General features: G+C 36.5%; 1 protein-coding gene across 1 annotated transcript in view; it reads right to left on the bottom strand.

Annotated features, from left to right (window-relative positions):
* Positions 1-16,942, bottom strand: part of FNDC3B (fibronectin type III domain containing 3B) — a 176,960-nt gene that overhangs the window by 124,753 nt on the left and 35,265 nt on the right. Inside the window, exon 2 of the mRNA XM_072408114.1 lies at positions 5,308-5,447. Within this exon, the coding sequence (XP_072264215.1) occupies positions 5,308-5,418 (111 nt within the window). The 5' untranslated portion in view covers positions 5,419-5,447. The remainder of the gene's footprint in view (positions 1-5,307; positions 5,448-16,942) is intronic.

Below are 16,942 nucleotides of genomic sequence, written 5' to 3'. Positions count from 1 at the left end.
CATCTTCCTGATGTACATAAACCAGACTGCTGATCTTCCCACAAAGATTACTGTAGGTAATGGTTTCATTTGATAATGAGATGACAAGAAATGTTGCAGCTACAGTCCCAATACTTACCTCATACAAGATGAGTCACTTAAAGTGAGAATGTAGGGTTCATTACTTTTCTGTACAACACGGTAACCCATAACTACTTTTAGTGCCGTGCATTGTGATATCAAGAGTTACTGCAATGCATGTTCAGTGAATTAGCACATCATGTTATTAGCACATCATGTTAATTTTTAATGGGACTTCAAAGCAATAGAAATCTGACACACAAATAAGTTGCAGCGCACCACAATGCATCTTCATGCACTACTGTTCCTCCCATTCAGACTTAAAGACCAAGTTAGGACAAAATCTTTTATTTCATTTTTATTAGGTCAGAGAAGGAATGGAGCCTCTGTGCAGAAGAAACCTTTTTGCTGAAAGAGGAAAATTTGCAGATATCACGCATGACCCAGGCGCGAGATCGGGTGACGTAGGATGAAGAACCCTGAAGAGAAGACGAAGATGGCGGCCCCCGGCTCCAGGACGCTAGTCGGGACGGCGCAGGACCAGATGCTGTACAAGCCCAGAGTGATCGGTCTGCCCGAAGGAATTAAAGGTAAAGAGGCTTTGAGAATAGTTCCTCTATGTATAAAAAATGTGATGCCAGGCAACCCTTATTTTTTGTGCAAGTCTCACAGGCACAAAAATGAAGGAATAATCCACTCAATGAGCTAACAAAAATAAAAACTCGAAAAAAAATGTTATCTCTTCCCCTGAATCTAAATGGCTGGAGTTACATTTTAACTTCAGAGATGTTTTTTGCATTTTGGAAAGGGTGGAGAAAAGTACTGTTATGTTGTGTGACTTCCCAGCCCCAAGGAAGAAACGATTTTGGAAAGTACCAAGAGGCAAAAGTGAACTGAACAATACATCAGCGTTCATCCTTCCTTTAGATTTAAAAATATCAATACACTTTTTTGTCTATTACACTATTACAATCTCTTTTTTGTAATACACAGATATTTTCTACTTGTAACATTCCAGTTCAGTGTAACTGAGACATTTCGACTAGTAATAGTTTAAGCCAAAATAACTGGCCTGATTTGTTAAAGCTCTCCAAGGCTGGAGAGAATACACTTTCAACAGGGAAGCTGGGGGATCCAGCAATCCTGGAATGGATCTAGTGTTGTGATTGAAACAGAAAAGTGCAGGCATCATTGTCAAGATGAGAGTTGCTAGTTTATCTATAAAATAAACTGAAAGCACCAGATCGTCTAGGTCAACAGCACCAGAGGTGAAGCTCTGTCTGTATAACACGCTGATAGGGACAGGACACATCTTTATGACTGTCTTTCTTGGCAAGCCTACTAGCAGCAGTTTGCAAACTCAGGTAAAATACACATCTGCCACTTCAAGTAGCATTCACAAGGTGACCGCTGTCAATATTTTAAAAATACTGCACTTTCTTCCATAAATTTAATACCATAAAATGAAAATGTATTTTAATTAGCAATCCTGCATTGCAACACAAATTAAGTTTTAAACAAAGTGATAATCGATTCCCCAGTTCCCCACTCTTTTGACAGGTACAAAGATAAAACACACATTGTACAGTCAATTAATCTAGCCAGGTTATCAGTGGCAATTGAAACACAAACCCAGTTCTCATTAGTACTTGATGCCCAGAGCTATTGGCCAGTTACAGTTACTTCTTCATACAGGTTTATGTTGCTGGTAAGGTTATGCCTCAGCCTCTAATTGCATACATAAAAGCAAATATAATATGAAGGACAATAGCAACTTATTTTCAAGTGACTTCTTTTATCACAAGCACAGTGTTGGATCAAAGAACAAGCTACTTGAGAAATCTGAAGTGTTTGGTCTGAAACATCAACTGTACATTGTGGAAATAAAGATTCTACAAATGGGCTTTCTGGCAGTACTTGCCTTTAAAATAAATAAATAAAAAAAAATCAACATTCCAAATGTAATAGTGGCTTTCCATGTCTAATAAAAGGGAAAAAAACTGCATAAAACAGCACACTGTTTATTATCTGTGGCTCCTACCTCTCACATCTTCAGTGTGTTGCAGGTCACTCTGCCCTTGTTGATGCAGAAAAAGAAGAGAAAACGCTATGTAGGCTACAAGTAAATTTAGAGAATGTTCTCTGATACCTGCTCTGCTTTATGAACCATGTCCCTAAATTACTACACAATCCACTGTCATTCGTTCATGTTCCTCAAGATACTACAAAAAAAAAAAGGTTATTACAGCTCTATAAAACTGACACGTTGCTAAAATACAGGAGTATGTAAAAAATCCTTGATGCAAAATTAGAGCCAGGGCATCATGCAAATGCAACGCCTACTGTGAAAATACCAGGCATAGGATTCGGATAGTAAATCTTTCACAAACGTATCCAATTTAAACTGAGCATATGACAAAATAAACAAATTTACCTTCCATAAGATCCAGAGACATAGGGAACTAAAAACATGCGTATTTAAATATATATGCAGATGTTGAGGTTTTTCTGTATAGAGCTGTGGGGGGGGGGGGGGGGGTAGCTGTATGTGCCACCTGGACAGTATGTTACTAGACAATGTGGTTTGAAATTGAGGGATGCTACAAAATCATGTGTAACAGCAAAGTATATCGCATCTTCCTTTGGATTGCATTTCTTTTAGAAAATGCACAGCAGAGATAAAAGTTGAAGCTCCATTACAGCCCAAGTTGCCGGAATCTAAAGGCTTTTTCTCCTTCAGCTTTATGTGTCACAAGATGATTTATTGGCATGAAATGCATTACATAATGTAGGCTTCGTATTACAATGAAATTTATATGTATGTGCGTATTATCATTCCTCAACCTATGTAGTATTTTATATTTCTTGGATAAGAAACAGATGATGTAGAGACAGACAATTTCATTTTATACCTCCAATATAAATAGTTCTTAGGTCAGGAGGAAATAGCTTTTGCAGTGAGACGTGAACATTCATCAAAACAAACTCACTCAAACTATCACCATCCAGCACTTCAATGATTACACGGCTGTCCAGAACAGCTCCCTGGTACTGTGATCTATGGAGTTTCATCTTTAAATGTCTATTCATGTGAAATTTTATTTCATATAAACTGCACTTAGGTCATTTCTTTTTTTCCATGTTATCATTTAATACCACGTATTGTACAGTGTGAATTGCTCCAAGCAGCTAGTTTCAAACCTTCCAAGCAGCTGTCTCAACTTGCAGAGCATTGCTCTCTAGTCATGTTAATGTTTATTTTATTTATGCAGTATAAAGATACCACGCTTACAGGGCTGGGCAGCTAATCACTGCTGTGAAGTTAGCGCTGAAGGGTAGCACACTGAAATTTAACAAAAGCAAATTTAGCTAGACTAAAAGTCAACCATGGCATAAAGGCATGCCGGGCATCAACTCACATGTTTGCATGTATGTTAGATAAGCCCCAAATATTATTTATGTCCTAAAAAGTGGGACTGCTGCCTACCTATCACAATACTGGTAGCATAGCACACAATAAGTGCATCTGGCAATAGTAATACTGGTTTGTTTGGCCCACCCTGAGGACTCTAAGCCACACTAGGCTGTACTTTGGCTTAAAAAAGTTCATCCTGATGTCTAGGTGCCCTATTTTGCTGGCAGTCGGATTCTAGGTGTACAGGGCTAGGGTAAGGGAAGTTTAAGTATAAAGTATACTATTCCACCAACAAGCAAAACACTTTGACCCATGATCCTGCTTTAGAAACTCCAATTCTTTTCTAGACAAATACATTTTTCCACAAGCAGACTAAAACAAAATATTTAACAACATATTTAAGTCATAAAATTGTTAAGGTTTATTGCAAGAAAAATACAATTTTATAAATATGAGAAAAGTCTCCATTAAAAAGAGAGCCAAAGTAAACACACACATGAGAAAATGCTGTACTTTCTCCAGTCTCTGATCTGCAGCATCTTCCAAAAGCTTCCTAGCTTTTTCTAAATGAAGGAGTCCTCTGTGACATCTGTTATATATTATACAATTCTGTTATTAAAGGTTTTTATATTTTATACTGTATTTAACCCATGTACAAGAGAGGGGAAGAGAAACTCCAAAAAGGAAACAATGATCACATTTTAATATGATATGACCACTGCAATGTAGTTTCATATTGTGAAGGTATTCATTTAAATGGTTTATGTTTTAAACAGCATGGGATTGAACAACCATAAAATTATTATTTGATATTGTGGTTATGAAAAAAAAATGAACAAAGGGCCGATTAAACAAAAGAAATAAAAATCCCACATTTTCTCAAATGGAAAATTTTGTTGCATCCACGATAAATACAAAAAAGAATATTCAGCAAGATGCATCAATGACTTGTTACTATAGTAAATTAAAAAACAAAGTGTGAATAAAAATGTTCTTACAAAATAATAGAATATCAGAACCAAAGGCTGGGCTATATACACATGTATAGAGCCTACACCAAGTGAAGAGATGTCATCATTGTGGTAGATTAATATCCCCTTGACAATGTCTATAGGGAAAGAAGTTTATTCTGGTGGTGCAACCTGCATAGTAGTAGCACAAAAAAGTCTTCAGAACACAAAGTATGTAAAATAAAAGTGTTTAATTGGTGTAAGAGCTTGGTTTATATGGTTGAATAGTGTTCAGTTTAGGAATATCATAAGTGTGGCTGATTGGCCCTTTTAGGATTTTAATTGTTATATGGAGATGTTTTGCTGTACATAACAATATGTAGTCAGTCTTTTATTGACATGGTAGCTAATGATCAGCCCTCCAAGATCTTTTTTTGGGTTTGCAAACATTTTGTGAAGATGGCAAAGTAGATGGGCCTAAGCAGTTTAATAAAAGAAAAATGTGGTTTGCCAAGGAACCCGGCAAACCCAACTTTCCTTGCTTGTGCTGGGGGTGGATGAACTAACACATGCCTGAAGGGGAGTTATGTCAGTCCAGCACAGCTAAATAAGTAATTGTCGAGGCTTTAGTTCTGCTTTAAGAGCTTTAAATCGATGCTCAATCAAGATGTATTATACTGTACCTGTATGGTCTTTAAACAGATAAAAATTGGGGTAAATTAGTGGGTTTTAAATGTATGTCCTCATATATAATCAAATAACTTACACCTTTTGGTGGGAGCATAAAACAAACACCTAACCAACGATGGTTTAGGTGACATATGCAGACTTTCCTCTCCTAGCAATGTTAATATTATGTACATTGAAACTAATGTAACCAACCTGCTGTGACCCATCTCCATTTACTATATGCGGCATCATGGCTACCTCCCCATTCAGTAAGGGTGGCAGTTCCACTGGGATTTGGTCGGTCATCATCATTGTGACGTACATTCATGGAGAATTTTCTCTCAGCTGCCTTCCTAAAAAAGCCAAAAAGAAAAGAATAATGATTATACAATAATGTAGTACTTTTATGTATAGCCTATCATGACATACAATAAAACATAGACGGTGGTTGTATCTAACTGGGACATATCTAGAAGGTCCTCTGCCACTCAATCCAAAACTTTGCAAGATATTTAGTTGGTGCTCTGCTTTAATTCCTATAGCTCTGTAATGACAGCACAACACTATTAAAAAATAATGTATAATAACTCAAACCTGTCGGATTAAATCTAGCCTTCACTAATCTGACACTACTATGATGGAAAAAAGGACCAAAAAGGACCAAAAAGAGCTGCTACAAAACTATTGCAGCTCTAAAGGGACATGCTGGTGATGTAGCAGCCATGGATTACCCACGACATGCAGTAGGGAGCTGTAGCCCACTGATATCTGCACTTCCTTGGTTGCCGATAGTTCTAAATGTGGTTCTGACTGTGCAAAGGAATGAAGATTGGAATTATTCTACACGCTTACATTAAGTATTTTACAATGCTGTTTTTTGTTTTGTTTTTTGTTCATGACAGTGTCTCTATAAAAAAAAAAACTATAAGAAACAGTACGCTGTTTAATAAACTTTGAAACAATACATTCTATTCTTCAAGAGTGTATTTTATTTTAATTGTTTAAGTGCGCTACAATTGCCTTGTAGCAATAAACATAGAACAGTACAGCAAATAAACAGTTCAAAGACCTGTAACTCGATTCATGTGTCACGGTATGAGGTTTGGCTAATGGCAGTAAAGTACATTGGGTCCATTCTATCAAACCAGCCTGTTACAGAATGACCACAGATGAGGAACAGTTGTTAAAAGCAATGAGAATAAATGTTTATGAAATGAAAACTCTATGCCAGGCCTGTTGGGATGAAAGACAAGGCTGAGCCATGGCTAGCTAGGTAGCAATGCCTGCTCTTGTGGAAAATATTCTGAGACATGACCCAAACTACGAAGAATGTACACAGCTGCTTGATCTAGCAACAAATAGTCTGGAAACTGTCGCTTTGTCTCTGCAGCAGAGTAAAATCACACGTGTTACATTCTAGGCAGTTGTATTGCAAGGGAAAATGACTAATGAATTATTGCCTTGACATAGCAAATGTCAAATATTTTTAATGCAATGGGGACACAGAAGTAAATGCTTAAACAGGATGGATGCACCGATTTACAGATGAACTAATCTTCTATGTCCACAGCTGCTTTTCCTAAACATATTGCATACTGCTTATAAACAGATTGGACCTCATAGAAACATATGTATTAGGATGTAGTCAGTTGATGCAGGCAGGTTTTGCTGCTGCTGTGTGGGTGGGAGTAGAAGAAGAAACAAATGCTGCCTTTAATTCCTTTGAGAGAACTAAATTTAGAAAATTAGTGAAGTTTAAAAACAAAATTATTATAAAAACATATACAAAATATTTAGTAAAAGATTATATATACATCCTCCCAACTTATATTGTATGTAGCAAATCATTATATTTGACAATATTGTGTACATAGCATGCTTTGTATAGAAGGTTTTATTTCCTTAGTGGATAGTCATGAAAAATATCAACTGTCACTCTTTACATGTCCAGCAGTAAGGCGCATTGAAGGAGTGCTCCAACATGGGTTACACATATTACCATGCAGTATGCGAGCTGCAACGTGTGTAGTGCTGGACTGCGCAAATGTGAATGCAGCCTGATAATTTAGGCAGACTTCCAGACCTCACCTGCATGGTTTACAATCAGTCCTATACAGCTGTGCAAGCTCCTCTCTTGTGTTCTCACAATATACATCAGAAGATGCAGTAGGTCAGGTACAGCCTCACTAGAGGTTTTTCAGCATCATCTAGCCCAGGGGTCAGCAACCTTTACTATCAAAAGAGCCATTTTGCTTCCTCTTCCACTAAAGAAAAATAGTCTGGAGCCGCAAAACATAACACAGTTTATAAACTTTTAAAAGTTTTAATATTTTTTTAATTTTACCTGTTACAACAAGTGTGCATGTGTAGGCCTACTTTGAAATAAATTTAACACTGAACTATGCCCCTAGAAGCCTCCAGCTTGTAACCTATCATCCTGTTACATTAGAAGCTGGAGGCTTCTAACGTAACAGGGTAGATTTTTTTGATGGGCAGAGTTCTTTATGTTCTGACGATGCCTTAGCGATGAAATTTTAAGGGGTGTTAGCCACAGGTGTCCCTCATTTGCAGCTTTAATTTTGTTCACCTGTACCCCCCAATCTTGAGTAATTGGGGTTCAGGTGCTAGAAGCCTCCAGCAATGTGTAACAGGGTAGATTATTTTGATGGGCAGAGTTCTTTATTTTCTGACGATGCCTTAGCGATCAATTGTAGGTGGTGTTAGCCATAAGTGTCCCCCACTTGCACCTCTATTTTGGTCACCTGTACCGCCTCCAGAGCCACAGGTTGCAGACCCCTGATCTAGCCCATTTCTCCCAAAGAGCAAACAAGAAACATAATGGCAGAAAGAGAAAAGGATTATCTGATAAGTGTACCGTTTCTCCTTCTTTGTCTAATAAAGGGGGCTATGGGTGTGCAGTTGTCCATGCCTAACTGCAGAAAATAAAAATCACCACTATGTTTTCTTGTCTTGTAGCATTAGACAAACATTGTAGGTATATAGAATGCCACATATTGTGTATTTAGCTGTTCGCTTGGGTGTAGCTTTAAACTCTTTTATATCTGCATTCCTCAAATCAACTTAGTGATTGAGCTCCCGCTTTAACATTATCTATAAAACACACATCTATTATTGAATTATATGTATTACTTATTGTTCAAGAAAACTGCACAGGAAACATATCTGCCATCTATAAATCTAATTACGGTGAACTAGGATTTATTTATTCTTCATTAGTTTATGTCTCCTTGAATTAGACAAGAATAATATGTTATGCAAGAATTATACTAAACATGGCTTTAATTTAAATGCAGTGAAGTGCAGCATATTTAAAAATGTGTACCATCAAAAACATCTGATGGCCCAACAGGCTAGAAATACAAAAATAAATAAAACCAGGACGTCATATATGTTTAAGGACCCATTTACCCTTATTTATAGGCTGCAGGTTTGGTCATACAGTGCTATTCATTCCTAATGGTGCTCCATTTTTTCTTTTTAGGGCATTGCTGTGTAGGGTACTGCCACAAATGGGATTTGCCTTTTTTATGAGCTTGGTGTGGAGACAGCACATTTAAGTAAATAAGCAGTGCCTATATGTAGACGGGCACCAATTGTTTGGCTTTATCTCAAAGAATTATGCTATGTGACACTACTAGGCTTATTAAACACTGTGCAGCAATGGTATAATTCATAATAAGAATCTTAAGTGTTGAATGGAGCAAGGAAGGATCAGAACTCCTGTGCAATTTCTACCAAAATAGGAATAAGAAAAATATTCTTTCCACATGGCACCTGCTCCACTAATGACTTTAAGAAGGTAATTCTTTTTGTATAAATTTTCTCTCATTGCTTCTATGCCTGGGACATAAAGTGAAGGGATTTCATCTAAATGAGACAGAAAAAAATACTTATACTATTAACGTGTATTAATATATACTTTAATATATAATTAATATAAAATATTTAATATACTTAATATATACTATTCAAATCTCTCTTGCCATATCTATCTTTTTCCTATGGTTCCCCCCACAATTTTATTTATGCTGTACACAATTGTTTTTGTGGTGTACAATTCCAGCATCTGCCGGATTAATTCATTAGTGTTTGCTCATATCATCTTGTGCTGGCAAATCAAGACTCTACTCCCAGAAGAAACCAGACGAAAAGATGTTGGCATCAACAAGGGAGCTTGCAGGCATCATATCACTACAGTAGGGATGAATATTATGGAAATTCCATCCAAAAAAAAGAGGTTTTGGCTGCACATACACATTATCTGATTGGACTGCAGTAATATAAAATCTGGTTGTTGCACAATAAAAAATGTATTGCTATAGAGGATGTTTGTAACAAAATAGGAGATTCACATAGCAGATTTTAAGCATCCAACTCTCAATATTTTCCTCTACTGCCTGACCCCATAAGAAATACTTGACATTTTCATATATTTAAAAGGGGACAAGTGACTTCCAGTGCTTCCCTAAAATTCAGAACTCACTGCCCTGCAGCAAGTCCCAGTCATATTGGGAGGGAGGCATGCATGTTACTGTGTATACGTAAATATTGTATCTAGGGCACAATGTAGAAATTGTAAAAGATTCATGTATATTATCTCTGAAAATGGAATAGCTTTATGTTACTGACCAGGATATATACTAAAGCCAAGGCACCTGTATAACACTTCAATCAGAAGGAATGGAGATCTATAAAAGAACACTGTGTAAGATGTCGTAGGATTTAACTATATCAAATGCAGATCTTGTTGAAAGATAGCATTAAATTTCTATGTCTGAAGTTGTGAAAAAGTATGTTTAGATTTCTGTTTTTTTAAGAAAGAAAATGCTATTTTTATGTTTGAAAGTTCAGTTTAGGACTGAGTTTTTTGTTAGCTGATCTTACATCACTTACAACACTTTTGTGGGTTTTCATCAACATACAACACACAACACACAACTACAAGAGGTCATTTCTGGTTGTAATGCCTAGATTGGACATCTAAAACAATTTTATAAAGCTCAGTGGCATTTGAGATAACATGAAATTCCTTTGTATTAGGAAAAATGATAGTGTACAGTATCCTTTTAAAGTATCAATGTCGATCCTGATGTGTCACAAAAATATGAAGAAAAAAAAGATCAGTGATGGTAAAAGATGCAAGAAATATAGAGGAACATATTGAAAATGATTTTGCTATCAAAATTCATTCTCAACAATGTTTCCAGAAAATAAAGACATATGCAGCAAACAGAACTAAGCACACTACATTTATATCAAACTGCCAACAGTAAGGTAACTTTGAAGGGGAAGTTTTCAGTACATTCTCTCTCTATTGTTTATTTTATATAAAAAATAACAGGAATTGAAAGGGCTAATGTTGACAAGTGTTTTTCTGTGCTCAATTTGTATTGCAAACATACATCAAATGCAGACCAGCAAATTCGCACTGTAGTTTCATTGAGCAGTACACATGGCAGTTTAGAAGCTGTATTGTGCTGTGTCTTTAGGTACAGTATGTCCTATTGGGGTGAGTTTGAACTGTTGGCAAATCTAAGTCAAATGTACCCCCTTTTCTTGACAAACAATGTGATTCTCATTCAAACACACTAATTTGTGTTTGAATAGCAAACACATAACTTGAAATGAATACCCACCAACATGAGCCCTAAATCCTGTTCTTTGATCGCTCAGATGTCTTTCAATATAATGTAATCTAATATATCCTAAGGATATTTAAATAAAGCACCAATGTGGGGACTTTACACACTGCTGACTTCCAGTCTAGTAATTTTGTGGAAAAACACCTTAGGCAACATCAATATAGGCCTTAAAGAGACACTGCCAACATGCCCATAAATTGGCAAAATAAAAGTGTCAATGCAAAGGCCCCCGTCCCCTCTCCTAAATCTTATAATCACCTTGGCTGCACTCCTCCTTCATCCGACAACTGGTAACTAGACCTGGTACCTCAATGTATGGGGGGAGCATGTGTCCTGCTTTCCTGGGACAGTGCTTGGGCCTAGGAGCTGATCACTCGGAGGATGTAACTTCACTGCTACTCCAGGTTATTGACACAGCGGAATACAGCAATGACTTAGCATGAAACAAAGTTTCTATGCAAAGTTTTAACACTGGAAAAAAAACTTTAACAGTACATTTTTGTAAAAAATGTACTGTTAATCGCAACTAGCCTACACACTAATAAAGGGTCTTGAATGTTAGTGGACATGAGTGAATAGACCTGAAATCTATTCTGATATCAGTAGGTTGTAATTGTCAGTACAGTAGGCTTGGGGAGCCATGATCAGTACTGTTAGCCAATCAGGCTGTGCTGTAAACACATGTGGTAACAGGAAACATGATGACTTCCTCCTGCTGTAATTTCTCCTTCACTGTACAGTGGTAGGTTATTTCTTGCAGTACAGAAAAATGTGGTTACTATCCTAGCTATGCTGTCAGTTGGCAGGCATATCTAAATCTAAAGACAGCCTGAACAAAAATAAAAATCAATGGGCAGTTAATACAGCTTCTATAAATATATTTCATCCATAAGAATATCTGCATATCTTTACACATAGAAGCCCATACCGCTTAACTATTGGATATATAGAAGGAGGACACAATTTTGATTCTGAAAGGGTCAGTGTCTCCATATGGGGCCGGTTGGGGTAGGCTAGCCTAAGGTTTTATAAAATAGGTTATGCTGTTTTTAAAACTAAAATTGCGCATTGTAATTTCAACACAATTATCTTGTTAAGGGTATAGAATATACCTTCAGATCAATGAACAAGGTTCCTGGAAGTGATTACAAAGCATTTTAAAAATATTACATATGATAATCTCTTCCTATGCAGAAAAAAGACAATTTGCTGAGTTCTCATGCAGATTTCCAGAGGCATCCTGCAAAATATCATAAAAAATACATAGAGAGCAAAATACTTTCCATTTTGCTCATCCAACTGACCTAATATTTAATACAGTGAGAGTCTTACAGATGACCGCTTCCAGTCAGGAGTGGAGACAAAACCGACCACATCCTGGCTGTCAGGATGTGGGTGGCCACTACTGAATACATATAATGGTAAATCACTGGAACTACTATCTCCCAATAAAACAGGCCAGCTTCACAGATTGACTATTGGCTCGATTTATGTAGGAAGACACAGATACTGCATAACAAGTCCTTCATGAATCTAGACACGTTAAAAAAAACGGGAATCAGACATTCCCTCAGGGAAATCTTCCAGGTTCATGTGTTTCAATGGCATTAACTGATTCCCACCCCACCAGGGAATGTTTGAGAGAATGTCCGATTCCCCGTTTTATTAATAGAGCCCAGTGGTATCAATGCACAAAAAAAAAGAGATGCTGATAACAAGTATCTCACTTTTCCTTATTACTATGTTATCTGTTCAATTTTCAAAGTGACATGCTTGAGCTACTACAGTATAAAGGTTTTTCTTTTATAACTCACAAAGAAACCAATCAAGTTTCCGCTTTTCCTCAATCACACTACACTATATTCATGAAAGGATGATTCAGACTGCTAGCTGAGCTACAACAAAACAACTTTTAGTCATCTAATAATTTGGTGGACTGTACCTTTAGGTATCCTCCAACACAAACTATATGTATGTATAATGTATACATTGCTAGGAAAATCTTAATGCATGGGGAGTTTTAAAATAAAAATACAAATATGGTATATAGAGGAAATCAGAAGTCTTTAAAAAAAGTACAGTGAATACTGTAAGAGAATGGAAGTGCAATATGAATGTCAGTGTTGAAATGGTTAACACTTTGTGCTTGGAAAAGCTTTCCTCACATGTGGATATTACACAGTTCTACATCTGTTCACAGCGGAAGTAACATTGGCATGAAAATATTTCGAAGCATGCAGCAAATCAATTGACCATTGTAAGCACATAATTCATTGCTATCTGATACAACTGCTATGTGCTTAGCATTTACATGATTTAGAAAAAGAAAAACACGAACATGCAAATGACAGAAATATATTTGGGTTAGTTTTCGGCATGTGTTACTTGTGTCCAATGTTGTGTCACTGCTTGTGTTCCTGTATTCATAGAATGTTAAATGTTGGGGCACCCTGAAGTGATGAGATTTACTATGCAGAAGACCTGTCATCATTAGAATTCCTACCTGTCCAAAACAATGAAATACATTGTAAACTTGTTTTGAATGTGGATTAGGAATGTCAAAGCTTGAATTAACTTTGCATTTATCTTTGATTTTAATTAAAAAAACAAATACACACATACAGTATATGTATCAAAATGATACTGCAGAGAGGTCTTTCACAAGTATTCTAAGTGCTTCCTATCACACCCCTAACAACAATAAATGGGTTACACACAGTTCAGGGTCACAGTTTTAGTGCTCCCTATTCAGAATAATTCCTGTTTGTCCATGTTCCACCATTGACAGAACCTCACCATAACATAGCCTCTAGGGCCAGAGGGAAAGACAACTATTCTCTTAGGTTGGCCACCAGGTTAAGCTCTCCTTGATGCTTCTTCCTTGACCCCAATCAATTCAGCGTCCTTACCGTTTCATTAGGCTTTGTCAAATTCTTCTTTTTATCAGTTTTACCAAAGGAAACTTTATGGTGCAAAAGGTGTGTCCACACATCTTCTGCTTGTTGAACAATAATCTTTTCTATTTGAATGTTCCGTTTCAATTGCACAAATATCAGGTGCCTTCAATGTAATGATGAAAGTAGCAGTCTTTCAATTATTAAGGTTATTAAACTTTCCCTTGCCACTCACTCCAAGTTGGGAACTAGAAACTCTCACTCCTTGCCTTGACCCATGACCTGGAGGAATATAACTTGAAAAAAAATCCTGAGAGGAGAATATCTAACTCAAGTTTCCCTATGATGGGTTTCACCCATCGGCATCTTCACAGCAATTTCTCATTAGAAGCTTCTGATAATAAACTACTGACGCCCCCATTCACTCTTTGGACATAGATGATGCACTCTGCATCATACTAAGCACACTGGTGTGCACTTTGTTCATTGGAAAAACCCACCATCACAGAAAGCAGAGGCCACACATTGAGCCCCTTTAGGAGACTGATAACATTTTCTTAAGACTCCATAACACACACAAATATATTTAATGAGGAGTTCTTAGATGAGTTCCAGGTTTGCTCATAAAATAAAATTTGCCCAATAGCATAACATGAATAAAGGCCCAAAGACTATTTGTTTTCAGTATTTATCTAATTTGGAAACATCTACGAAGGCTGCTATAGTTTTCCCTATTTTATTCCATAAAAAAAAAATAAAAATAAAATAAAAATAAAAGCATGCCCTTTAATTAAATGATTAATATTGTCCTATGTTCTATGTGGCATTTTACCAAAAGCAAAATGTTCTAATAAATTGTATCCAGTGCCAGCACCCCAATTGAGATGATTATAGCTGCATGTACTGTACTGGACTTGCTTTGCTTAACCTAGATAAGTAGGCCTTTGATTCTACTGCCGATGGTCAGGATATTATGACATTACAGGAACTTGGTTACCAAGAATCTTCAGATATTTTCTCAGATGTCCTTACGATTAAAGGATGGCCCATGGAAAAAACTTTATTTTAAGTTTAGATATAGTGGTAGGGGGTTAAATCCACTGTTACTTAGGAAGATTCACTCTAATTGTCCTGATTACAGGACATGTTACCAATGTCACCAGGAATGAAAGTGATGGTACAGCCAACATTTTGATTTGCCACTAAAACAGAAATACAGAGGAAATTTTCCAACAGGAACGTTTCCATGGCAACTGTTTCAAGACAGATACATTGGAAAGATAGCCTCTGACTTCCTCGTAAATACAGAACAGGAAATGAAGAGAAATCTACCTAACAAGAGACAGATGGCAAAAAATGATATTGTTTAACCCCTTCGCAATTCTTTACAAAATAAAAAAATGTTTTGTTTTGACTATATTTACATTGATTAAGACACAGATGGCCAGTATAGTATATACTAAGCATAAGTAAAGTGTCCATGTATAGTGACCCTGTAATAGCAGTAACTTTGAAAGATCACTAAACATTATCTACACTCGGCGTAGTAGGAAAGCCCTAGTAATATCTACACTAAAGTAATGGTTGAAAGCAAAAGGAACAGTGTCTCATCCTTACATTAAGTCTTGCAGGTATACAGGCTTCTCTCCTATACTAAAATTGCGGACTCTGATTTCCCTGCATACAGTTATTTGCCTCAATAGTCAACAGAAGCTGCAGCAAGTCAGATGGAGCCCGCCACATTACTTGGCTGGTGGAAGTCTAACACCATTTAGCCCTTTTCTCCCTGAACTGGCCCACCCCATTCATTTACTGCATTTTAGGTCTTTTAATCATTGAGAATTATCATCACACGTGGGTGTTATCATAACTTTCTGTTTCCAGAAATCAACATCCAGCACCCTGTTGGCCATTTCCACTGGTTATTTAACAAAAAGCACACGCAATAATAGAGAACTACCAAATCTAAAAGGTATATAAGGTATATATAGTTAGCATTTTTTAGCATGCTAGAAAAGGGAAAAATATGAAACAGGGAAGACTAAATATAAGAAAAAAAAAAAAAAAAACACAAATCGAAGGTTTTTAAGCTATTTCCTAAACGATAACACTGGCCACAAACAAAGCAATTATTAAGCTATTTCAACTACTTTCAACAAGTATTCAATCACAAAATGACCAAACAGATCAATACAACATTCCACCAACATTTTCCACTGAAATTGTACAACTAAAACAGTTACCTTTGTTCATTTTGTCATTTTTGCAGTTGAAAGCTTGTGAAAAGTGATTGAAATTGCCCTAAAATTGATGTGTATACAAAAAAAAAATAAAAAATAAAAGTACAGTATGAATACACACACACACTTGTAGAAAGTAACATGTGTTGGAACTTTAGTAGCTCTGATAGACTGCCACACAAAAGAAATCCCTCTGGCGACTTTGTCTCCTCTCTATTTCCTCCTTTGCTCTCCACCCAATGGACGGTTTCCAGAACCCACAAGGTCAACCACTTCCATGACCTTGAATTCAGCAACTAAAATACACTGACCAACTATCCAGAGCTCATTTCGCTGCACTTAGACCTTTAAATCATCCAGCAAATCCCCATAAAAAATTGTCTTTATTGTCTCTTTAATGTCTATAAATGTCTATTTAATTTGGCATTTATGAATGTGGAATTCCTCGTAAAAAGGCCCTATGTAGGTAGATGATTTTTGCTTTCCTGCTAATGCTCCTATAACATTTCTACATTAAAACATACTAGTATAACGAGGCTCAGCATCCTAAAATGTACTTTTTCATTGCTCCATATCTTACTTCCACGAGCTTAGTGAATGTTACACAATCATTTCTAGAAAAGCAGCACAATAAGGCACATTATGTGCATATGCAGTAATGTTTGACCTTCTATATTCAAAAGGTATACTGAGGAACTATCTGCATTATATATACAACAGCTTTATAAAGTTTTTAGTGATGTCATGTATCACAGACGAGTCCATCCAAGCTCAATGTATGGCACATTTGCTCAAACTGGAAGCATTGCATAGTTATAGTAGTGTAAAAATCCACATTCTATAGTTCCAGTAATAGTTTTGTTTTATGATCCAATATCCTGAACCTATATATAGTTAAGGCATAGATTTAAAAGATGTAACTTTGATGGCAATGCCCACATGGCAAAGGTGTGATCGGTGCTTTCACAGGAAAGCAATAAAGAAAAGTAGTTTAGTTGGGTACTTGATATGCATTCTCCTGCCCTTTGTAGTTCTGAATGAATCATGTTAT

This window comes from Pyxicephalus adspersus, chromosome 4 (assembly GCF_032062135.1).
Source record: "Pyxicephalus adspersus chromosome 4, UCB_Pads_2.0, whole genome shotgun sequence".
Classification (NCBI taxonomy): domain Eukaryota; kingdom Metazoa; phylum Chordata; class Amphibia; order Anura; family Pyxicephalidae; genus Pyxicephalus; species Pyxicephalus adspersus.
This window is presented reverse-complemented; position numbering and strand designations above follow the sequence as displayed.